General features: G+C 40.5%; 1 protein-coding gene across 3 annotated transcripts; it reads right to left on the bottom strand.

Moving 5' to 3' along the window:
* Nucleotides 1-1,525: 1,525 nt before the first annotated feature.
* LOC113010210 (zinc finger protein 260-like) lies at nt 1,526-26,203 on the bottom strand. Of its 3 annotated transcripts, XM_026149181.1 has the most exons (5): nt 9,532-9,793; nt 7,498-7,713; nt 5,567-5,788; nt 3,230-3,599; nt 1,526-3,145 (listed from the first exon to the last, which is right to left on the bottom strand). In XM_026149181.1, exons 1-5 carry the CDS (start codon nt 9,692-9,694, stop codon nt 2,257-2,259), a joined length of 1,860 nt encoding a protein of 619 aa, XP_026004966.1. In that variant the 5' UTR covers nt 9,695-9,793; the 3' UTR covers nt 1,526-2,256. The 3 variants fall into 3 exon arrangements, with proteins under 3 accessions (XP_026004966.1, XP_026004965.1, XP_026004964.1); XM_026149180.1 differs by having other exon boundaries at nt 1,526-3,599; XM_026149179.1 differs by lacking the exons at nt 1,526-3,145; nt 3,230-3,599; nt 5,567-5,788; nt 7,498-7,713; nt 9,532-9,793 and adding exons at nt 14,873-17,534; nt 23,539-23,766; nt 24,223-24,435; nt 25,943-26,203.

The following is a 26,203-nucleotide window of genomic DNA, read 5'->3' as shown; positions in this document are numbered from 1 at the left end:
GCACCCACCAGTAAATGGTGGAGGCTCACAAGGACATAGTCAACACACACAAGTTTCTGGCTTTCTGAACTCCTCTGCACGAGGGTTTCTTCGACGAAGGGAGGGCAGTGAGGCACAGCCCCCCGTCCCCCGTGGCCCTGCTATGCCCGCCATCCTAGGGAGACCCTCTGCAGAGGACCTGAGAGAGCCAGGAACTTGTGAGTTGTGTACATCCACTCAGGCATCATTCATACTTGCTCTGTAGGCAGTTCCTGTCAGAAGGAAAAGGCAGAGCAGGAGCGCCGGGGGGTGGAAGACGGTGCCTCAGTGCCTCTCTCCTTCTGACATTGTGAAAAAACCCCAACAAATGTATAATTGTTTATATGTAGGTAATGTTCTCAAGTTCTTGATAACCACTTTTCCTCTCTCTTAGGGAAACCCTTTGCAGAGAAGCTGTCAGAGTTAGGAACTTTATAGGTTTTTGAGCTCAACATCATATTTATATAAAACTAAATTTTCAGTGAACATTTGAACCCCACTCAGTCGCGACAGATGGCCACCCCTTTCTGAGCCTAGTTATGTCGGAGGTTTCTCCCTGTTAAAAGGGAGTTTGTCCTCCCCACTGTCGCCAAGTGCTTGCTCATAGGGGATTTTGGGGCTTTGTTAAATCAACCGCTGAGAAGTTCACTGGCATCAAATTTAGGACACAGCAAATACGTAAATTTGTCATCAAGTGAGGAATCATCCATTTGAAACATATTCGCGAGTCATATTTAGTTTTGTATAAATATGATTTTAGGTACACTAAGGCCAATCACAGACTAATTTGTACAATTTGGGGGAAAATAAATACAAAATTTGGAGGAAATAGATTTGTCATTGTGTCAACACATCTTTGTTACATATGCAGTGCTGGTGTTATATTCTTAAGAGTTTGTTCATTTGATGAGTATATCTTTCTGCCTTGCTTCACATATTTACTGCTTCTTGGCTAGCTTTGGTCATGCTTGCATCAACACAGGTAGAAACAGATACACATCAGAGAATCACCATGCATCGGCCTATCTAAATGCAAATGGAAAACGACAAACCTCTAAATATAAATAACTTTTAGATTACTAAAGCTATCAATGGATCCACAGTTCCCAGAGTGAAAACACATTCATATTATGTTCAAGTCAGTTGTTATCCAATATTAAAACTATAAAATAGAATAAACACTATTTTTAGTTTACTTATTTAATAAAGAAATTTCTTAGAATTTTCAGAAAAACTAAAGTTATATATAGCAAATTAAGTAAGTACAAAGCAAGTAAAATTTTATTTGTATTACAGTTTTCAACATAAACATCACAGAGTGCTTCACAAGAAACTAAAACATAAAAAAATAACCACAAGGAAATTTTAAAAGATGAGTTTTTAGCTGTTTTTAAACGAGATCACGAAGTCCCTAGATCCCAAGTTCATGCACACAGCTGTTGTCACGAACGTTGCACTCGCTTACGTCACTGTCATGAGACATTCTCGCAAAAAAAAAAAAAAAAATCACGGTTTAGTAACGCAGTAATGCAGCGTTACTAAACAGAGACACAGAAGGACAGATATTGTTCCTCACATTACTAACTTTTTCAATGAAGAAAGAAAGAACATTTTTACAATCTTCATTCAATGAAACTGGACCAGCAGGTGGAGCAGGAGCAACAATATCGCTAATGATGTCAAATAATACCTTGGGGTTACCTCTGCTCCTTGAAACTAAGTCTGAGAAATAAGCAGCCCTTGCATCTCAAACTGATGCGTTAAATGAAACTAAAAGGGCCTTTAAATGAAAGAGATTAACATGTAGACAAGTTTTCCTCTATAATACAACAGGAATTGAATAGCAAATACTGTCATTTTTTCACAGGGACGGTTCTGAGAGGACAAACATTGCCTAAAATAGAAAGACAATAATTATTAAAAAGATTTGTTAGTAAATCAACATCGTTATAGGAAGGTAAAACTAAATTCAAAATATCAGAAAATTTAGCAGCAGCAGTAGAGGAATTTAAGGTGCGAGACCTAACCGCATGTCGAACAGAAGAGAGGAACAGATGGAAAGTCAAGTTAAAAATAAATGTTTATTGAATCTTGTTTATATAGATAGATAGATAGATAGATATGTGTGTGTGTGTGTGTAATAATCCAGTTTACTAGGATCTATGACACGATGCACGTTTACCAAATGTACACGTGCATGTAGCGAGAGACACCATTAACATTTTCTAAGAATGAAACTTAGCATCTAGCATCGTTTTTCATATGCATTTTCAACTGTACCGAAGAACTGAAACTTTTTCCACATGTGCTACAACAATAAGGTTTTTCACCCGTGTGGACTCTCATGTGTCTTATCAAGCTTGACTTAAGGATAAAGCCTTTCCCACAGCCTCTGCAACAGTGTGGTTTCTCACCTGTATGACTTTTTATGTGGCTTGCAAAATGTGCTGCGTTGCTAAATCTTTTCCTACAGGTGCTACAGTAATATGGCTTCTCACCTGTGTGAATTCGCATGTGTCTATTCAAATTTGTTTTTAAATGAAATCTTTTCCCACAAGTGATACAGGAATGTTGTTTTTCACCTGTATGAAAATCCATATGCATTTTCCAATACGGCTTCCACTTAAATCTTTTCCCACATGTACTACAAGAATATGGCGTTTCACCTGTGTGAGTTCGCATGTGTGTATTCAAATTTGTTTTTAAATGAAATCTTTTCCCACAAGTGATACAAGAATATTGCGTTTCACCTGTGTGAGTTCGCATGTGTCTATTCAGGTATGTCTTCTTACCAAAACCTTTTCCACAAATGCCACAAGAATTCTCACATAGGTGAATTTTCATGTGTCTATTCAAATTTGTGTCTAGATGAAATCTTTTGCCACATGTGCTACAGGAATATCGTTTTTCACCTGTATGATATTCCATGTGTATTTTCAAATCTTCCTTCCGATTAAATCTTTTCCCACAGGTACTACAAGAATGTGGTTTTTCACCTGTCTGAAGTCGCATGTGTCTTGTCAAGTCTGACTTCCAACTAAATCTTTTTCCACAGTAACTACAAGAATGTGGCTTCTCACCTGTGTGAATTTGCATATGTCGTTTCAAGCTTCCCGTCCTATTAAATGTCTTTCCACAGCAACTACAACAATGTGGCTTCTCACCTGTGTGAATTTGCATATGTCGTTTCAAGCTTCCCGTCCTATTAAATGTCTTTCCACAGGTGCTACATGAATGTACTTTCTTGGAATTTTTAACCATCGGGTCTGCTATGATTTGATTCAAATTATTTCTGTGTAAGTCATTGTCCTTGCTTTCACACTGATCTGTGACAGGAGAGTTGTGAGAAAGGAGCAGGACACTGCTTGGTTCTGGTTCCCTGTAGTCACTTTCTTCACTAGCAGGAAAAGTTTCAGTCCCCTGCTTTTGTTCAAGCGGTTTTCCCTCTTCAGTGGTACCGAGTTCCTTGTGTTCCTCTTTAATCTGTGAAGGATCCTCCTGGTCCAGACTGGAGTTTGTCTGGTAGCAGACGTGCTGATATGTGAGCCCCTCCTTGTCCTTACAGTCATGTTGTGGAAAATCTGAAGGGACAGATTAAAAAAACAAAACATACATTTGAGAAATTACAAGGTAACCTTAACCATTAGCAGGTCTCCACATGGTAAGCATGTTATTCAGATATACCAGTGAAAGGCATGTTGTGGGGAGAAACTATTTTGGCTGCTCATTTACAAACTATATGAAAAAACACTCTTCTTCTGTGATCGAGTTAAGTTTAGAATCATATATTTCAGAAAGTCAAATATAAATATTTACCATACTTAACCCAATCCGGAATCTGTTTGAATATTTTTTCCCTTTCCATGCTGCAGAGCAAACCTCAAATTCTTGAAAACCGGCAGAACAAAATCTACACCCAAACTTTGTTGGGTGTAGATTTTATCAGAGAAGGTGGTGGACATTTTAAACTTACACTCACTTAAACTGACTTCTTATTTTCTCCTCAGCTTCTGCATCAGTTAATAGTGGAAATCTAATTTTTGTATCACCTATCAGGGGAGATTTCCAAAAAAAAAAAAAGTCAGCTGTAAAAAAACACAAACTATTAGATTCTCATAAATATTACTGTGTCGTACTTTCTGTGATATTAGGTGACTGTTGAGTGTGTAATTTCAGTGATATCTAAAATTGGTTCAACTGACTTAAACTCTTGCCTTGAACATCTCACATGTGTTTCACCAAGATTTTTGCTCCTGTTCAAAACTCATCCCCAAAATGTTGCATGAAAACCTCCTGCGTAAAACTGATATCAGACCACCACCTCTTTCTTCTAGCTCCTCCATGGTTATCAACCTGCCTCTATGTGCTCCCAACAGAGAAGATGCCATAACCGACAACACAACACTGTGCGTTTGTGGTTTGATTCATATATGTATAACAGCAACAATCAAACATCAAAACTGGGCAAGAACAAAGATCAAATAAAACATAAACAGATCACCAAGGATGAGAAAATAAAGGTGATTTGTAACAAAACAAACAAAATGTAGGAGAAAACAAAACACTTGATATAGAAAGGCTTGTATTAAAGGTTAAATGGCAGAAAACACTTAAATGTTTATTTAAAAATTAGTCAAAACCTTTACATGACACCTAGTGAAGTACATTTTTATTTAGATTAACCATAAATTTCCTGAGCAGTCAATTCAATTCAATTTATATAAATGAATAGGATTAGGCTGCTCAGGGCTTCCCATGGTGCCCGAGTGTTTCTTCTTCACTCACCTCTTTTCGCGCTGTGTGTTTATACTACACCACTATCACATTTTATAGAATTGAATTCTGGCACTCTCTGCTTTCCTCCCCCTCCACTCACCTCCAACTGGTTGCAGCAGATAGCCGCCCCTCCCCTTTCTGCTAAAAGGTTGCTTTTCCTCAAAATTGGGGACTTTAAAAAAGCCAATGTGAGCCAGGAGCTTTCAAATATAAACAGTATACTCGACCAGAGAGGAGAGGACATTGGATCACAGTTACAGCACGATTAGCGAAGCCTATCACCCTGTGCCGTGTGCTGCACTCTGACTTTCTGTCCACGTCATGATCAGGCTGAAGCTCTCCAAACCTGTTGTGAGGACTAAAAAAACTGGAGTAAGGAGGCTGTGGAGGAGAGACGCACGGCTTGGAATCTACAGACTGGGACACATTGAGGGCTACTTCTAAAGGCTGGGATGAGTTTACGACACTGTCACCTCCTATATCCACTTCTGCAAGGACAGCATTGTGCCAGGGTGAGTTTTAATAATGGCAAATCCTGGTCCTCCTCTGCGCTTCTCCCTGTACACTAACTGCTGCACCTCCAGCCACCAGTTTGTCAAGCTGATTAAGTTTGCAGATGACACCACCGTTATTGGACTCATCTTGGACGGGGATGAGTCCGTCTACAGGATGGAGGCTGAACGTCTGGTGTCCTGGTGCAGCCGCAACAACCTGGTGCCGAACGCCCAGAAGACAGTGTAGATTTATTGAGGACTTTAGGAAGCACACATACCTATTCTTTGCAACTTTACTTCAGGGTTCCACATGATGTCCAGCTCCTGCCCAGTCCAGACGATGACATCTTTGGTTTTTGGCTTCAGTGAAAGCTGGTCACTTTCCTGATTGAGGGAGATTTCCTCTTGTTCATCTTTAGTCTGTGGAGACTCTGGGTCCTGCTGGTCCAGACTGGAGCTCCTCTTCTGGTCACAGACCTGCTGGTTATCCAGAACTTCATCTTCAACACAAGAACACAAGAAAATAGTGACTAATGTTATGACAAGAAAATGTCAACATAGTCAATATTCTGACCCCGAGTCTCCCTAAGCTTTAGCAACTTGACCTTTTTCTCATATTTAACAAACCAAACATTTCATATTCTGCTTGCTTGTAAGTGAAGAGAGAGTCAATGTAATGGATGTCTGGTGGGAAGGAGTTCCAGAGATCTCAAGAAGAATCTCTTGGGAACACCGCATTGGAAATGAGAATTCTTGGGAATTTACATTTTATGACTTGGTTGAACCGACAGGAGCCAGAGAGAAAATATTTAAACCAGTTTAAGAGTTTGTCAGTGATTCTAACAGAGGCTAAACTGTCAAGAAGGTGTTAGAGAGTGTTAAAGTGCTAATTTTTGTGACTGCCAGTGATTAGCACACAATATATAAAAAATTTAAAAAAAACATACAAAACCACACAAACAAATGAACAGCAGGATGATCTGAATATGACAATGAAAGCTAATCTTTTAATATTTTACTAATAAAATACCCTGGTCACTTTATTAGGTACACATTCCTAGTACTAGATTGGAGGCCCTTTTGTCCTCAGAACTGACTTAATTCTTTGTGGAGATTCAGCAAAATGCTGGAAATATTCCTCCGATATTTTGGTTTATATTAACCCGAGAGCTTCACACAGCTGCTGCATATCTGTCATCTTCACATCCATGATGCAAATCTTGTGTTCCACCACATCCCAAAGGTGCTCTATGAGGTTGAGAGCTGGTGACCTAAGTACAGTGAACTCACTGTCATTTTAAGGTAATGGTGTTGTAACCAATTATACTAATCAATTGTTGTATCCCATCTGCTTCAAGATTCAACATGTTATGTGTATTCAGAGATGCTCTTTTACATATCTTAGTTGCAAAATGTGCTTATTGGACAGTCAGGTTGAAGCAGTCTGTTCATTCTCTTCTGACATCAACAAGGAGTTTTCACCCAAAGAACTGCCCTCACTAGATTTTTTATTTTTCGGACTACTCTCTGCAAATCATACAGATGCTGGAAAATTTCAGCAGATCAGCAGTTTCTAAAACACTCAGTGGAGCCAGTCTGTCACAAACACCCACACCGCAATCAAAGTGATTTAAATCAGCGCTCACTTTGAACTTCAGCAGGTCATCTTGATCACATCTACATGCCGAAATGCACTGACTGCTGCAATGTAATAGGCTGATTACATTTTGGATTAAAAAGTAGCTGAATGGGTCTCTCAGATATGCAAGTGATATTTAAGGTCTTTAAGGTGTTTTAAATATTCCCTCTCATGCGCTGAACAGCAAAGAATTCTGTTCATATGCAGAAAGTCATCATTTATGAGGCGTACAAATCACTAGTCCAACTTGGTCCTTGTGGCCAATATCCACATTTTTCATTGCCTCAACGGTTTTCCTACATTCTGCGTACAGTTCTGAGCCAACATGACTTAAATCTATATGCAGAAAATAAAATATAGATTTAAAACCCAGTTTTTATTTTACTGTACTAACACAAAACATGTCTTCAGTGAGGCAGCATGCCAGGCAGGAATGCACACCGCCTGTCTTTGTGAGCTCTTTTCATGAGGAGTTAACTCTGATATCATCATGTGATGTTTTTATATGAGTCATATTCATTTCTGAATTATGAAATAATAATAATATTAATATATTAGAGTTTTGCATACCTGTTGTGGTCAGCTTTACTCCAGGTTTACACAACAAATCCAGCTCTTCCCTTGTCCAGACATGAATGCCTTCAGCCTCCTGCTTCAGTTCAAGCTGCTCTCCTTCCTCACTGCTGCAGGTTTCCTCCCGTTCCTCTTTAGTCTGTGGAGGCTCTGGGTCCTGCTGGTTGAGACTGGAGCTCCCCTCCTGGTCACAGACCTGCTGCTCATCCAGACCTTCGTGTTCAACAAAGAGACACAAGAAAATTGTGACAATAGTCACCTATGGAGAATTAAGTTCATGGTTTCATGGATTCTTCCATTCTTGCAGACTTTGCCAGAGAAACATTTACTCATAGTCATTTGTTGATTGGGTGTTGTTATTAACCCTGCAGCTGTACAACTGTGGTCCAATTTTTAGATGTGACTGCCAGTGATTACCACACAATGTAAAATAAATAAATAAATAAATAAAAGAAAAAAAAAAAACATACAAACAAATGAACAACAGGATGATTAGAATATGATAATGAAAACCTACAGCATTTTAAGAAGGCCGGTATATGTTAATGCTAATTTTCTAATATTTTACTAATCAATGCACACTCAGTGGTCACTTTATTAGGTACACAGTGCTAGTTACTAGGGCTGGGCGATATGACCCAAAATTCATATCTCGATATTTTTTAGCTGGATGATGATATAAGATATATATCTCGATATTTTTTTTAAAGCCATAAGTTAAGAACAAAAAGAGAGTTCCTAGTCACACTGTGTCCCAGATGTCACACGGGCACTTTTATTTACATACAGTGTAGATGTACATGAAGAAATTACTCAAAAATAAATTATCAGCATTTATTAAATAATCATGGTCCATAAATAAAAGAAAACAATGTTGTTTTTGTGCATAACAAAAAGCTCACAATTGTGCAGTCAAAATGTAAACTAATAGACGCTGAGCATAGTAACAAAGAGACAGATTTCAGAGCTGCACCACGTCTCTGAACAGGTGCCATTTATGGTCCTTATACACACACAGTACGTATCACTCCGCGAGGCTCCTCCCCGGTAGCCGTAATCCTCCGACATCAAGCGGTGCAGCTCCGTAGCTTAGCAAAGTCATATTAAAACATTTTTTGACAGATTGCTGAGCGCTGTGTACCACATAAAATCGGTTTGTGGTCAGCAAGCACAACCAGAATTCATACATAAGGTGCGCTGTCGATTTTTGAGAAAATGAAAGGATTTTAGGCCGTGCAGCTCCTCCGGGCTGCATGTCGTTAGCGCGGTTAGCTCGTTAGCGCGGTTAGCTCGCTAACACGTTGACGCCGTCCAGCCCCACGCACGGTAACTCGCTAACGGAGATTTTCCGCTTTCATCTTGTCATTGCCTGCAGGTGAAGCTATGGGGGAGGGGGAGTTGTGTTCAGTGAAGGAGAGGCGAGGCCGAGTAACGTTGCGTAGAGACAAAAGTGGACGAAAGAAAGGCAAATCTGCGGCTCCACAAGTATAATTATAACGTAACATAGACTATATCGATATAAACGATATTGTCACATCTTATATCTCGTATGAAAATATATCGATATCTTTAAAAGAACTCGATATATCGCCCAGCCCTACTAGTTACGTGTATTCAGAGATTCTCTTCTGCATATCTTAGTTGCAAAAAGTCATAATTGGACCTACTGTTGCCTTCCTGTAGGTTGAAGCAGTCTCCCCATTCTTCTCTGACATAAACAAAGAACTGCCTTCACTAGATAATTTCTCTTTTCGGACCACTCTCTCTAAATCATACAGACGTTTGTGCAGATCGGCAGTTTCTGAAACACTGAGAACAGCCAGTGTGGCACAAACAGCCACACCACGCTCAAAGTAATTTAAATCCAACTCGCCTCCCCAAAACGACGCTCACTTTGAACTAACAGCAGGTCATCTTGACCACGTCTACATGCCGAAATGCATTGACTGCTGTCATGTAATTGGCTGATTATATTAAAAACTATTGTAAATCAACGCATGAATTTACTACTAATAACAGAAATCCCCACACCTGTACTGTGTGACTTTATCCCGGGTCTGATATCCAGCAGTCTTAGCCGACTGATCTCCTCCTCATACCGGACGATCGTTTTTTCAAACTCTGAGAAGATTTGTTCTGCGGCAGCAGTTAATCTCCCCTCTATAAACTCTCTCAGATGAAGAACTGAAGACATTATTGCTACAACAACCGATACATTCAAACTAAATTCTTCAAACAAAACTCATTCACGATGCAAGCGCTGAACGGCATCATTTCCGCTATTCTTCTTCTATTGAACTTCCGGTAGACTGGAAGTATCAAAGGCGCATTGCTGCCCTCATCAGGTCAGTCCAACAAAAATCAAGTCTGGCACTTTCCAGAAACCTGGATAAAGAATTAATGGTTTCAAATGACCAATTCATTGTGCATAAGGCTTCTTTCTGCAGACCATCAAACCATGCTTAACCCTTTCTGACTTACATGCCTCACACTCATACTGTTGCTTTATTATCATCACAGCAGCAGTAAAGTAAGAATGCTTTGTTGATAGAAAGATTTTTAAATATTTAAAGTCCCCCCCCCCCCTTTTTGACATTTTTAATGTGTTCAGGTTAAACCGTGCTGCTTGATGTTACTGTGTGTGCCTGCTGTTTTCATCAACAGTCTTGTTCTGTTCTAAACACTCAGATTCTCTTAGCCTAGGTTGATATTTTTGCCACGCGATTATAAGGGATATCGTGGAATAAAGAAAATTCATTGATTAAAGTTTGATTTAATGGAAAAATCTTTAGTTTTTTCCAACATTTAACATAAAGAATGATGTCCTCATAGATTATAATCATAACTATAATTATTTACAATCTGTTTGATAAAGGAGGGTCTCTTGATTTCTCTGTTAAGTCCATGTAGTGGAAGTGAAATAACAAATCAAATCAAATCAAATCAAATCACTTTTATTGTCACATCACATGTGCAGGCACACTGGCACAGCACATGCGAGTGAAATTCTTGTGTGCGAGCCCCACAAGCAACAGAGATGTGCAAACACAACAACACAAACGAGCAAAATACAAGAATGGCCAACCTGAAACTAATAAATATATGTACAATATATAATAGTGTATGCATTTCTGGATGTGTATACTAAATATTTTCCTACGTGTGTGTGTGTGTGTGTATACACATTTTTACAAATTAAATAGTAAAAATAATAATTATAATAATAATAATAATAATAAAATATATAAAATATACAGAGTTGAATATGTGCAAAACAAGTGGCATTTATATACAGTGTGGAGTGCATAATGTTAAAGTTCCAGTAGTGAAGCTGAGGTGTCTATGACGTGTTCAGCAGTCTGATGGCCTGATGGAAAAAGCTGTCTCTCAGTCTGCTGGTACGGGACCGGATGCTGCAGAACCTCCTTCCTGATGGAAGCAGTCTGAACAGTTTATGGCTGGGGTGACTGGAGTCCTTGATGATCCTCCCCGCTTTCCTCAGGCAGCGCTTCCTGTAGATGTCTTGGAGGGAGGGAAGCTCACCTCCAATTATCCGTTCTGAGCACCGCACTACTCGCTGGAGAGCTTTACAGTTGTAGGCGGTGTTGTTGCCATACCAGGTGGTGATGCATCCAGTGAGGATGCTCTCAATGGCACAGTGATAGAAGGTCCTGAGGATGCGGGGGCTCATGCCGAATCTTTTCAGTCTCCTGAGAAAGAAGAGGCGCTGCTGCGCCTTCTTCACTGTTTTGTTTGTGTGTACTGACCACGTAAGATCCTCAGCCAGATGTACACCAAGGAACCGGAAGCTGCTCACTCTCTCCACAGCAGCGCCGTTGATGGTGATGGGGGTGTGTACTTCTCTGCACCTCCGGAAGTCCACTATCAACTCCTTTGTCTTTGCGACGTTGAGGGTGAGATGGTTGTCTTGACACCAGTGGGTCAGGGCGCTGACCTCCTCCCTGTAAGCCGTCTCATCACCATTGGTGATAAGACCCACCACTGTAGTGTCGTCCGCAAACTTCACAATGATGTTGGAGCTGTTAGTGGCTGTGCAGTCGTAGGTGTAGAGTGAGTACAGGAGAGGGCTCAGTACACACCCCTGTGGAGCACCAGTGTTCAGTGTGATGGGGGATGAGGTGATGCTGCCCAGTCTGACCACTTGGCGTCTGTCAGACAGGAAGCTAAGGATCCAGCTGCAGAGGGAGCTGCTCAGTCCTAGATCCTGCAGTTTCCTGTCCAGCTTCGAGGGAACGATGGTATTGAATGCTGAGCTGTAATCTACAAACAGCATTCTCACATACGTGTCTCTCTTCTCCAGGTGTGACAGGGCAGTATGTAGTGTCAGGGCTATGGCATCATCAGTGGACCTGTTGTGGCGGTATGCGAACTGTAGAGGGTCCAGTGAGTCGGGTAGTGCAGAGCAGATGAAGACCCTGACCAGCTTCTCGAAGCATTTGCTTACGAACCAGCACAAGGATAATGTTTACAATGGCACTCGACTAAAGGCTTGATAAACAGGGCGTGAGGTCTTGGCTCGGCGAGAGGAGTAAAAGCAGAGTGACGGGTCCAAGAAAGCAACGGGAGCTGGACTGGTGATTAGGTACCCGCTGGAAGAGAGGAGAGCAGTGTTAAAATGGTAGCCAGTGAGGAGTTCTGGAGAGAGTGGAGGCTATGAATTTCTTTGTCTTACTGTGCAGGTGGGAGATGAAGTGTTGAAGGAGAGGTGTTGTGGTCCAGGTGGGATTAGTGGTGTGTGTCGGCTGTCCTGAGTGTTAAAGGTTTCGTGGTAGTTTGAGGGCAGGCAGGTGAGGCAAGGACATAATTCCAAAAAGCAGGCAGGTGAACCACATTTCCAGGATGAGTTGTTCAGCACTGTGGAATAACCAGGAGCAACTAGAACACAAGGTAAGTAAAGTACTTGAAAATTACTGGTATGACGCGTGAGGCCTGGTTACCAACATAGGGTTGTTGGTGAACTAGCGAGGAAACAGCGTAAGGAAGGAGCTTAAATCTCCAGCCTAATTGACTCAATCAGCTCCAGGTGAGGGAGGCTGTAGGCCCTGCCCATGGCCGGATACCACGGAAGCTCAGACATCCAGATCATGACAGTCAGACTCTCTCTACTAAATATTGGACGTCAGATAGATGTGCAGATCATGTTTATATTGGGTCTGTCGGTCCATGACCAATTCTCTGGACATCTGTAGACATTTGAACTTGGTCCACAATTTTAACGTCCAACCATGACCCAACCTGGACGTCGATGTTCAAAATGTGAACGTCATTTGAACTGGATAATTTCTTTCTGATATCATGTGGATGTTTATGATAAATGCGTTTTATTTACATGATTAATAAATGTGACTTTTTTATTTATAAATATAAACATTGTTGTTATCAACATGATACATATGAATATAGGTTATTTGTAAATAAACAGGATTTATTATGTGTTAGCCTATTGATTTATTCAATAAATGTTTTTTGTTTTGTTTGTCAGTTTACATTTTCCTGATTTTCTTTAATCGATCTAATAATAATTCTTTGTAACCAGGTTAAAAATGTGCTGATATAATAAAACACTGAAATCCATGTTAAAATATAAAATAATAATGGTTCAAGTCTTTAGAAAAATTCTGATATTCCTTCTAAAAGGAGTACAATGTGTTTTATATGTTTGAAAGAGCATTTGCATTATATATGGTTCTGTCCTGGTTCTGGGCCTTTTGATCCAGCATTTTAAGTTTTATGCCTTTTTGTATTATGTTCCCCAGGTTTTCTTACTTAGTTCTTATCTGTTTAGGTTCCTTCCATGTCTGTGCCTTCCCCACTATGGTGATTATAGTGTCGTGTCTTCAGTGTTTGAGTCTGTCATATCCCCTGTGTTTAAGTCTCCCTCATCCTTTATGTGTCTCAGTGATGGCTTTGTCTCTCTTCGTGTCTCTCTTACTCAGTTTGTGTTTTGTCTCCTCTTCTTGTTTACAGGTTACCCTTTGTGCGTCATTCCATCTGTCATGTGTGTTAATTTCGCCTTGCAATCATCTACATGCTCAGTCGTGTCTATGCCTATCTGAGCCAGCCGGCGAGCACTGTGATTGTGACTTTCTGATGACTCCTCGGTGGTTGGATGCGTCAGTGAGAGTGATGAGTACCAGGCTGTGGTTCATTCCTTTGTCACGTAGTGCAAACAGAATCATCTGCAGCTGAAAGTGACCTGACTTGATTGTGGACTTTTAAGGACTATGAAACCATGGACCACTATTTCAATCCAGTGGGACGATGTGGACATTGTGGAGGACTACAAACACAGTGAAGTACACATGGATAACAAACAGGACTGGGTTAAAAACACAACTCCACTCTACAGGAAGGGCCAGAGTTGTCTCTATTTTTTGAGGTGGCTGAGGTCTTTCAACATCTGTCATACAATCCTCAGGATATTTTTACAAATCTTTTGTGGCCAGTGCCATCCTCTATGCTATAGCACGCAAGGGCAGCAGGCTGAGACATGGAAAGTAGGATGAATGCGAAGAACTGTAGGCAATTTAAGTTTAATGGCTAGTGGGTTGATAATAGTTTCAATTTCAAAAGGGCCTATGTATTCAGTTCACAAAAAATAAAATAAATAAAATAAAAATAGGCCGGTGGGTGAAAAGAAAAATACGCTTCGGCCTATGCTAATACCCTTCACCTCAGTTGCCCTACAAGATAGGATAATTTTTCTGTCTTATTGGGCAATGAACGTGGTGAGCAGCTGAAAATCAGCAAGCATTACTTCAGGAATCCCCCGCAGCGAATCAACTCCCTGTAGAAGGGCTCAGGTGCTGAAGAAACTGTGTCACAGAATATTGGCTCAACGGTTGCAGCTGCAAACAGCTGCTGGACACACTGTGGATAACTGAGCGGTTACAGGTGACTAAGCGGTGGAGGACCTGGAAAGTGAGGACGAGAATCAAGGGAGTCAGTATGATTAAGCCCCTTGAATGTGTTGAATCTTTCTGATAATCAACACTTGTCTTGCATAACTTTCTGGGATTTCTTCCAATGACCTCTTCAGCCATTATCTTCAGTTTATTTTGACAGGTTTTGACTCAGGTGAGTTCATAGGGTCAGGAATAATGGCTGTTATGCCAGCTTTACAGTGAGAAGCAATTAATACTACTTCAGATTTTTATTCCTTTAAAACAATTTGCACTACCAAATGTAAGGTACAAGTTTTCGTAATTAGGCTATTCTACAACTTTGGACAGTTTGGACCTTCCAAATGACATATAGATAAAAATAATTACTAGATGCATCTTTGTCTAGTTTCCACCAATCACATGTCACAAACCTGTCAAAATGGAAAACAGCACTGTCAAAGTTACACTTTTTTTTAGATCCAAATTATTAAAGCTCAAAACAGCAGCTGGGTATCAACAGGTGTTCACATAAAAGTATGATATAAACATAGATACTGACATAAATATATGGGTCACAAACAATTCGAGTAAATGGATCAACTGCTTAACAGTGTCATTCCCTGTAAATTCCCGTTCCCCTTCCTTTAATTACTGGATTCCACATCATTCCTATCACACCCACAGGCTTTGCCATGAGACTGGGCTAAAAAAAATATTGAAAGTGTATTTGGTGACACACAAACAGGGTATTTCAAAGTACAGTTCAGTTAGTTTCCACATGCCAGTTGTTGGTGTGGAGAAACGCCCAGAAAAAAAAGAATGGCAACCCGGCCAAAGCAATGGTTTTGACTCGAACAGCGTTTACCCCAAACCTCTATTTATTGACACATTGAATTGAATTATTTAATGGTGTATTTAATCAATTCATTTTTGTCACTTCTATCCCTCCATTCCTCGATATGTACACAGGCATTTTTTAAACAGATATTCTCTAGTGTATTTTTGAGAAATTCTTTTTGCATCAAGACAAAAAGTATCTCAAGCACTGTTCAAAGAGAACCTTTAACCAAGTCAAAGCCCACAAATAACAAAAAAAGTCAGAAAAAAGTTATTTAGTTTTTTTGTCCACAAGTAAACATAGAAATTGAGCTTCTGAAAACCTTTTGAAAATAAAGTTTTGTCAGACGCTGAGTTTCCAAAGATCCAAACACTTTGTTTTACCATCAACATTTTCTAAAAATTAAACTTAGCATGCAGTATGGTTTCCTATATGCATTTTCAACTGTACTGAAGAGCTAAATTTTTTCCCACAGGTGCTACAACAATGTGGTTTCTAACCTGTATGAATTCGCACGTGTCTATTCAGATGCCCCTTCTGCGAAAAGCTTTTCCCACAGGTGTCACAAGAATGCGGCTTCTCACCTGTGTGAATTTTCATGTGTTCATTTAAATATGCTTTTATAGTAAATCTTTTCCCACAGGTGCTACAACAATGCGGCTTCTCACCTGCGTGAATTCTCGCATGTTGATTTAAATATTTTTTTCGAGTAAATCTTTTCCTAGAAGTGCTACAAGAATGCGACTTCTCACCTGTATGAATTTGTATGTGTCTAGTCAGGTGTGACTTCCGACTAAATCTTTTCCCACAGGTGCTACAAGAATGCGGCTTCTCACTTGTGTGAATTTTCATGTGTATTTTCAGATTTGTTACGACATTAAATCTTTCCCCACATATGCTACAAAAATATGGATTCTCACTTGTGTGAATTCGCATGTGACTATTCAACTGCCCCTTCTGAATAAAGCTTTTCCCACAAGTGGTACAAGAATGCGGCTTCTCACCTGTATGAATTTGTATGTGTCTAGTCAGGTGTGCCTTCCGACTAAATCTTTTCCCACAGGTGCTACAAGAATGCGGCTTCTCACTTGTGTGACTTTTCATGTGTATTTTCAGATTTGTTACTACATTAAATCTTTCCCCACATATGCTACAAAAATATGGCTTCTCACTTGTGTGAATTCGCATGTGACTATTCAACTGCCCCTTCTGAATAAAGCTTTTCCCACAAGTGGTACAAGAATGCGGCTTCTCACCTGTATGAATTTGTATGTGTCTAGTCAGGTGTGCCTTCCGACTAAATCTTTTCCCACAGGTGCTACAAGAATGCGGCTTCTCACTTGTGTGACTTTTCATGTGTATTTTCAGATTTGTTACTACATTAAATCTTTCCCCACATATGCTACAAAAATATGGCTTCTCACCTGTGTGAATTCGCATGTGACTATTCAACTGCCCCTTCTGACTAAAGCTTTTCCCACAAGTGGTACAACAATGCGGCTTCTCACCTGTGTGAATTTTCATGTGTTCAGTTAAATATGTCTTTAGAGTAAATCTTTTCCCACAGGTGCTACAACAATGTGGTTTCTCACCTGTATGAATTCGCATGTGACTATTCAACTGCCCCTTCTGACTAAAGCTTTTCCCACAAGTGGTACAACAATGTGACTTCTCACTTGTGTGAATTTTCATGTGGGTTTCCAAACTTGATTTTACATTATAACGTTTCCCACAAGTGATACAGGAATATCGTTTTTCACCTGTATGATATTCCATGTGCATTTTCAAATGTTCCTTCCGATTAAATCTTTTCCCACAGGTGCTACAAGAATGCAACTTCTCACCTGTGTGAATTTGCATGTGTCTAGTCAAGTGCGACTTCCGATGAAATCTTTTCCCACAGGTGCTACAACAATGTGGCTTCTCACCTGTGTGAATTTTCATATGTCGATTCAAGTTTTTTGCAGTATTAAATTTTTTCCCACAGGTGCCACATAAATATACTGTCTTGGAATTTTGAACTGGCAGCTCTGATACGATTTCCTCCAACTTATTTCTGTGTAAGTTATCATCCTTGCTTTCATCCTGATCTGTGTCAGGAGAGTTGTGAGAAAGGAGCTGGTCACTACTTAGGTCTGGTTCACCCTGGTCACTTTCTTTACGAGCAGGAAAAGTTTGAGTCTCTTGCTTTCGTACAAACGGTTTTCCCTCTTCAGTGGTACTGAGTTCCTCCTGTTCCCCTTTAATCTGCAAAAGATCCTCCTGTTCTTTACAGTCATGTTGTGGAAAATCTGAAGGGACAAAAAACAAAACATATATTTGAGAAATTACAAGGTAACCTTAGCCATTAGCAGGTCTCCACATGGTAAGCATGTCGCTCAGATAAGCCAATAAAAGGCATGTTGGGGGAGAAGTTGTTTTGCTGACTCAGTGAGACCATTTTGGCTGCTCATTTACAAACCCTATGAAAAACACTCTTCTTCTGTGATCGATTTAAGTTTGGAATCGTACATTTCAGAAAAAAGAACATAAATATTTAACAATATTTATCCCAAACCGTAATGTCGTAAAGTATTTTTTTTTCCATTCCATGCTGCAAGGGAAACCTGGAATTCTTTAAACTGACTGAAAAAAATAAAATGAAAATCGATGAGGTGGAAACTTTAAACTCAAACACTTCACTTCTTGCTTTCTGCTCAGTTTTTGTATCATTTAATGGAGGAAATCTAATTTATGAAAATAAAAAGATAATCAAACATTAGGGGCCGTTTCAAAACAACACAAAAATTCAGCTATAACAAAAACTGTGAGATTCTCATAAATATTACTCTGACTAATGATTCCAGGGTTTTGTTGTCTTCTAAATGTGATAGTGGCTTTTCCAGCTTTTAGTTTAATTATTAGGGGCGATCGTGGCTCAAGAGCTGGGAGTTTGCCTTGCAATCGGAAGGTTGCCGGTTCGAGCCCTGGCTTGGACAGTCTCGGTCGTTGTGTCCTTGGGCAAGACACTTCACCCGTTGCCTACTGGTGGTGGTCAGAGGGCCTGGTGGCGCCAGTGTCCGGCAGCCTCGCCTCTGTCAGTGCGCCCCAGGGTGGCTGTGGCTACAATGTAGCTTGCCATCACCAGTGTGTGTGAATGGGTGGATGACTGGATATGTAAAGCGCTATATAAATGCAGGCCATTTACCATTTATTAAGAGAAACATTAATAAAACTCTTCAATTTAACCAGTTTGCCTCCCCACCTCCCTTTTTTCAACCCGGACACTTTTTGTTACTTTCCCTCATCCCCCGGACCTTTTAGGGAAACGTAACACAGGGTGTTGTGCGATTGTTGTGGTTTCTTTCTAATATTGTAGAGTCTTTACCTTACAGTATAAAGCCCCTTCAGGACACCGTTGTTGGGATTATTTCCCTATATGAATAAAACATATTGAGAATGAGTGAAAAAGGTCGTGTTACACAAGCTAAAGAATTATTTATCCACAAATCATAGTGGGAGTTGATTAAAAAGGATAAGATAAGATAACCTTTATTAGTCCCACACGTGGGAAATTTGGGACACTTTTCTGTAATAATGCCATATGACTGCACACAAGCAAATGCAGAACTTACCGCCACATAAAATCCTTCCTAACTATTAGGGTTGTGTGACTGAACGCATATATAGACTATCGACGATAGGCTGAGCCCATAGGAGATTGTTTTTACACGGGCAATTTATTTATTTATTTGCCCATGAGTACGTTTGCTATTAATGATGGAGCTAATAGAAGGAGTCAAAAAATAATAAATAAATAAATAGTGCTGTTTTAACAGCACCCCCTTTCATCTTCAAATAAATGCACCCTCCTCAGAGTGCGCCCAAGTGCTTGTTGATAGAGCTGTAGAAGCTGGTGATAGCCGAGCATACTGAGCAGGATGGTGGACACGTACGTTCTCATGCAAGTTAGTCGTGTTTAAGTACTTTGCTCGCACGACACGTCTCCACAAGCGGCACACGGCTTTGGTTACATCCTTAGTTCTCATCTTGTTTAAAGCCTTTATATTTTTCTAGTTCTGTCAAAGTCCCTGAAATGTCTCTGTCAACGCATTTCGGGCAGTTTGTCTAAAGTTTGTTCATTTTGCACTCCAGATGGGTTGAGTGAGTTAAAAGTTTTAATTGGTGGCACACCAAAAACTAGAGATGGCACGATACCACTTTTTTATGTCCGATACGGATATCATAACTTTGGATATCTGCCGATACCGATATGAATCAGATATAGTGTGTTTTTTTTAAATATCTTGCTGCATTTTGTATAAGTTCATACTCAAGTTTAAAACAACAACTACACTAAAGCTATTCTGTTATACCTGTATGCAAAAAAAAAATAATTTCATAGTTCAGCAATACTGATCAATCTAATAAACTCAAACCTACACCATCCTCCCTATTCTGGTATTTTAAAGAGTACTTAGCGTAAATGTTAAGCAACCTAACTAATAGGGTTCCAACTAGGGCTGCCACAAATGATTATTTTGATAGTCGACTAGTCACCGATTATTTTTGCGATTAGTCGACTAATCAGATCATCATCCATTGGACGTAAAACGTACAGCTTATTGCACCAGCATCCAGCTGCTCTTATATAACTATCATTAGCTTACAGCTTGAAGTGTTTAAGGTATGTGCTAACTAAAAATAAAGACAAGATGATAGTTTATTAAATTTTAATGACATCTGCAGATTGTTTCGGTGAAGTTTAATAAACTCAGCCGTCTGCTCCTTGCTATCTAAAATATAACGGGACACCGGAGTATATTCTGGAGCATCTCACGCTTCTGATAATCAGCTGTCTGCTTGACGTTTATTCAGCTGTGTAAAAACTATAACTTTAATCTCAGCCAAACCGATTTACTCAGGAACAAATAAAATACTAAAAAAAAGCCAAACAATAACATTTTTAAGTTATCTAAGTGACTTATATATATTTAACCTGAGTAGCCAAAGACGGCGGTGGGTTTGAAAACAATTTGCCGGGAGTCCGGTGTTCTCACGGCTCTAGTGAGCCTAGCCCCCGGCTCGCTAACGAGCTAATGGGTAACAAACGTCTCCGAAAACGTCGGAGCGCTTTTGAAAATATGTGGTGTCCTGATAAACTGAGCAGATATTTGAGGTTTACACAGCTACATTCTCGCCTGAAAATATGTTAAACGTTTATTTTGTGAGCCAGAAAGAATAATAAGAGTAACATTAAAACTAACTAGCTGCCGCCATTGTTGACAACTGCGCTGGGCTGCGCTATGAATTATGGGACACAGCTGCTTCTTCTTCTTCGGGGTTTAACGGCAGCTGGCATCCTTGTACATGCAGTGCTGCCATCTTCAGTTTCAGTCTGTTATGACACTCTTAAATCCTACTACTCATTCCTGCGTCTTTTGTGATCTTACAAAGCTTCAAACGACGCGTCGACTAATAAATCAGTCGTCGACGATTTTAATAGTCGACGTAATCGTGACTAGTCGACTAATCGTGGCAGCCCTAGTTCCAACTCCCAGCAACAACAAAAATAAATAAATAAAAAATAGGGAACCACCCCTCACGCTCCACCTCATGATGCTTAATCGACGTAATCAACCTTAATTTGATGCAGTGTGGAAAAAAAAAATGCACAGAAATCAATTATTTTTCAATATATTAAAATATTAAATAGTTTCAACATCTTTCTTCAACAAAATTGCAGACTGCACAGATGGTACCTTCCCAAAGGAAAAAGTACTATAGCTTACATATTTGTACTATAGCTTATATATTAGTTAGGTATATATATATATTAGACTTAATAGTTACTATATACCGTATTTTCACGACCATAAGGCGCACTTAAAAGTCTTAGATTTTCTTCAAAAAGTGCGGCGCGCCCTATAGCGCGGTGCGCCCTATGTGTTGTAAGGAGGACGTAGTAGAGAACACCATGAGAACGTTAAAGGGTGAAGTGTGGGCGTTGATCGTATATACCGGGACAATCGCACATACCTGTATAAAAGAACAGGTATGTGCATTATGCAGGACATTGTTGTTTTAACAACCCTGAAAATGGCAAAGAGACACGCTTACGAAGCACAGTTTAAACTGAAAACCCATCAGCTACGCGGAGGAACATGGAAATCGAGCAGCGGCGAGAGAATTTAAGATTAACGAATCGATGGTTCGCAAATGGAGGAAGCTGGAAAACAAGCTCCGGCAGGTCAAGAAAACGCAGCTGAGTTTCCGCGGACATAAGGCGAGGTGGCCCAAGTTGGAGGAAAGACTCGAGCGGTGGATCATCGAGCAAAGAGCGAGCGGGAGAAGCGTTTCGACGGTCACCATTCGGCTAAAAGCAGTTTCACTAGCTGAAGAGATGAACATTGAACATTTCCAAGGAGGTCCGTCTTGGTGCTTTCGTTTTATGAAACGGTGCCATTTTTCCATCCGGACCAGGACTACGGTAGCGCAGCAACTTCCAGCGGATTATAAGGAAAAGCTGGCCATCTTCCGCTCCTACTGCAGCAAACACATCGGCGACAAAAACATCCAGCCCAGCCACATCACAAACATGGACGAGGTCCCGCTCACTTTCGACATCCCGGTGAGTCACACTGTGGAGAAGCAGGGGACCAGCACGGTAGCGATACGCACAACGGGGTATGAAAAGTCTTCTTTCACTGTTGTGCTTGGCTGCCATGCTAATGGACAGAAACTGCCGCCTATGGTGATTTTTAAGCGAAAGACTTTGCCTAAAGAGAAGTTTCCAGCAGGAATCATCATTAAGGCAAATGAAAAGGGCTGGATGGATGAGGAAATGATGAAAGAGTGGCTGAGGGAGGTGTATGTAAGGAGACCAGGTGGTTTTTTCCACGCATCACCATCGCTCTTAATCTGTGACTCTATGCGTGCCCATCTCACAGCCGATGTGAAAAAACTAGTGAAACAAATGAACTGTGAGCTTGCTGTCATTCCGGGAGGCCTGACAAAGGAACTCCAACCGCTGGACATCGGTGTGAACCGCCCGTTCAAAGTAAGGCTGCGAGCGGCCTGGGAGCGATGGATGACCGGTGGAGACCACAGTTTCACTAAGAGTGGAAGGCAGCGCCGGGCGAGTTACGCCACAATTTGCCAATGGATTGTAGATGCTTGGGCTAACATGTCTGCTGGCACTGTTGTTCGAGCTTTCGCAAAAGCCGGCATCGTTTCCGAGGAGCCGCACGGCACGGAAAGTGACTCTGACGGTGAAGACAGTGAACCTGGCATGTTTGATGGAGATTTAGCGCAGCTGTTCAATTCAGACACAGAGGATGAGGACTTCGATGGGTTTGATTGATGATAAAAATGTGAGTACCAAACTCAGTTTTGCTCCTGCTTTATTTTTAAATACGCATACTTGTATGCTTGTATGTTGTTGATGATGACGATTACCGGCAATAGAAATGTGAGTAAGGTACCGAATTCAGGTTTGATCCCGCTTTATTTTTAAATACGCATACGGTACTTGTATGCGCCCTATGGTCCAGTGCGCCTTATGTGTGTGTTAAATACAGTAAGGGCACACATAACTGAGACTGCGCCTTTTAGCACAGTGCGCCTTATGGTCGTGAAAATACGGTACAGTAATGGACTTCTATTCATTTTACATCAAATTAAAACTTTGGGTGTCAGATAATTATTTATTAAAAGCTAGACATTTTAAATGAGAATAAGAAAGAAAAGTATGTCTTTGTGCCCCCTTTTCCCTGTTAATGCCCTATCGGCCCCCCTGGCTAAACTTTGCTAGATCCGCCCCTGCACAGTTACCAGCGTCAGCTACGTAGAAAAAGGTCCTGGTGTAGAAATTAATATTAAATAAATTCTAACAACAGCTTATCAAGCTTAAATGTGCTGCTGTTGTTCAGCCGCTGGTTTCCTCTTTCTGGTGCAAAGTGGGCCAAAAACAAACAAGAGAGACGGACTCGCGACAGAAAAGACTCGTGACAATATGAATGGCAAAAATGTATATGGAGGAATAAATAAAAAGTTGATGTGTCAACTCATTGTAGGGAGTCTTCCTCTCTCTTGTACTCAACTTAATTATTTCCAACATAGGACAGTCCTGACAAGGGCGACACTGTGAGGGCTACACATTTTGGCTCTTAGAATATTACATCATGTTTCCTTATTGCAGTTGGACCTTAGATTCTCCATGTGTCTCTATAACATACCTCTGAGGTCTGATAAGGATCCAACAGGAGTTAGATTTCTTAACACAAAACTGAGTCTGTCTATTAAAGTTTTGCATACCTATTCTTTCCAACTTTACTTCAGGGTTCCACATGATGTCTAGCTCCTGCCCAGTCCAGACGATGACGTCTTTGGTTTTTGGCTTCAGTGAAAGCTGCTCTTCTTCCTGATTGAGGGAGATTTCCTCCTGTTCCTCTTTAGTTTCTGGAAGATCTGGGTCCTCCTGGTTGAGACTGGAGTTCCTCTCCTGGCTACAGTTTTCCTTACAATCATGTTGCTGTGGGAGGTCTTGACGGACACAACACACAAGAAAAAATTAACACTGTGAGCAGGTCTCTCAGATATGTGAGCGATATTTAAATATTCTCTCTCATGCAGTGAACAGCAAAGAATTCTGTTTACATACAGAAAGTCATAATTTATGAGGCGTACAGCTCGCTACTCCAACTTGGTCCTTGTGGGTATTTTTCTACATTCTGCGTACAGTTCTGGGTCAACTTGACTTAAATCTATATGGAGGAAATTTTTGTTTTTTATTAAACAACAGAAGATTTTAAACCCAGTTTTTATTTTACTGTGCTAACAGAAAACACGTCTTAGGTGAGGTGGTATGCCAGGTGGTAATGCATGTGTCATTGTGAGCTCTCTTCCTGAGGAGTCAACTCTGATATCATCGCCTGATGTTTTAATATGAGTCTTATTCATTTCTGTATTATGAAATCTGTATATTACAGTTTTACATACCTGTTGTGGTCAGCTCTACTCCAGGTTTACACAACAAATCCAGCTGTTCTCCGGTCCACACATCAATTTCTTCAGCCTCCTGCTTCAGTTCAAGTGGCTCTCCTTCCTCACTGCTGCACATTTCCTCCTCCTGTACCTCTTTAGTCTGTGGAGGCTCTGGGTCCTGCTGGTGGAGACTGGAGCTCCTCTCCTGGTCAAAGACCTGCTGATCACCTTCGTGTTCAGCAAAGGGACAGAAGAAATCAGTAACTAATGTGATCACAAGAAAGATCAAGAACAATTAAAAGGGAGTTGAGAACTAAGCTTATGGTTTCACGGCCTCTTGCGTTCTTGCAGATGTTGCCACAGAAACATTCACTCCTGGCCATTTTTTCACTGGGTGACACTGATAACCTTAAAGCCGTCTGGGGTCTAATTTTTAAAAGTGACCGCCAGTGATCGTCACAAAATGTGCAAACAAACAAAATAAACAAATGAACAGCAGCATGATCTGAATATGATCATGAAAGCTATTGACCAAGCATCATTTAGGCCGCCTGGTAATTTTTGGTCATTTTGGCTGTAAACGGGCCAGAAATCAAACTAAAAGTGAATACTTTTGCCCCCTGGCACTCATTTTACATTATTGTATTGTTATGGCAATGAAACAACAGTTTAAAGTGAAAAAAAAGGACTTTTTTTCAGATTTATAGTTAAGTGGAAACTGATATTGTTAGGTTTTGTATTGTTGATTGTCATTTATGCTTAGAAATATCTACTTATATATGCTTAGAGTTTTATAATTAGTTTTAGATTGGTAGAGGTTTGATCCTTAATAGTCTGCATTCCAGAACACTCTGGGAGCATGGGAGAGGTCGTACCTTCTCTTATTGTTTTATGGTAGGATAAACGTGGCTATATCTGTTTTAGGCTAAGTGCCTTTTGTTTAGATGAACTGCTGGACTTCCAGACCAGCAGGTTTAGGGAAGTCATTTATGGGGTCACACACACACACACTACTCTTTGTTTGTATGTAGACGTCATATGTTAATGAACCTATATATATTCATGTAACCTCAATAAAAGAGCAGTGTTACGGGGGAGCGGACGAGAGCAACTGGGGTCAAGCGAAGGAACGGCGTTTGTCCGGTTCTCTCCCGCGCACGAGAAACATGAAGAACTTTGTCTTGCTTTGCTGTGTAATTATATCGTCTTAAACGTTCAAGCGAATAGGTTCAAGCTACAAACCTAATATTAATTCAACAGGAACAAACGTAACACAACATCAACTATACTAAATATGTACAATAAAGTTTTTGAGCAATGGCCACTTAGTTTTTTAAATTTCGAGGCCTTTTTGGAGCGTTGCCACTTTTCCATACATGTGATTGGACCGTCACTGCTCGTGTTTTCTAATGATGCACCGTAAAGTTTCGTAAAGCTCTTCTTCGTGTCTTTCAGTAACCGTTTGAAATGTCTCTCTTGCCCAAATGGTCGAGGGATTACGTTAGTGAATCTTGGTTCTTCAGACAGCAGTATCTTGCGAACGGTTTGTGCTACCGTAATACACCAAATATCCCCGTAAAACTCAGCCTCTCTTCTTTCAGTAACCCTGTAATTTCTTTTTCTAGCTTAAATAGTCGATAAGTTACGGTAGTGTGAAGCGCACATGGTAAAATCTAAGCAGAGTTGGGTTCCCGCGAGGATCCCGCAACCCCCATTCCTCCACAAATTTACACACCTGTATTGTGCGACTTTATCCCGGGTCTGATATCCAGCGGCCTTAGCTGACGGATCTCCTCCTCATACCGGACGATCGTTTTTTCAAACTCTGAGAAGATTTGTTCTGCGGCAGCAGTTAATCTCTCCTTGATAACCTCTCGCAGATACTGGACTGAAGACATTATTGCGACAACAACTGATACATTCAAATCAAAGTCTTCAAATATAACTCGCGATGCAAGCGCTCAGTGACGTCATTTCCGCTATTCTTCTTCGATCT

The sequence above is a fragment of the Astatotilapia calliptera genome, chromosome 18 (assembly GCF_900246225.1).
Source record: "Astatotilapia calliptera chromosome 18, fAstCal1.2, whole genome shotgun sequence".
In the NCBI taxonomy this organism is placed as follows: Eukaryota; Metazoa; Chordata; class Actinopteri; order Cichliformes; family Cichlidae; genus Astatotilapia; species Astatotilapia calliptera.
Note: the sequence above shows the minus strand (reverse complement) of the source record. Positions and strands in the feature narration are given on the sequence as shown.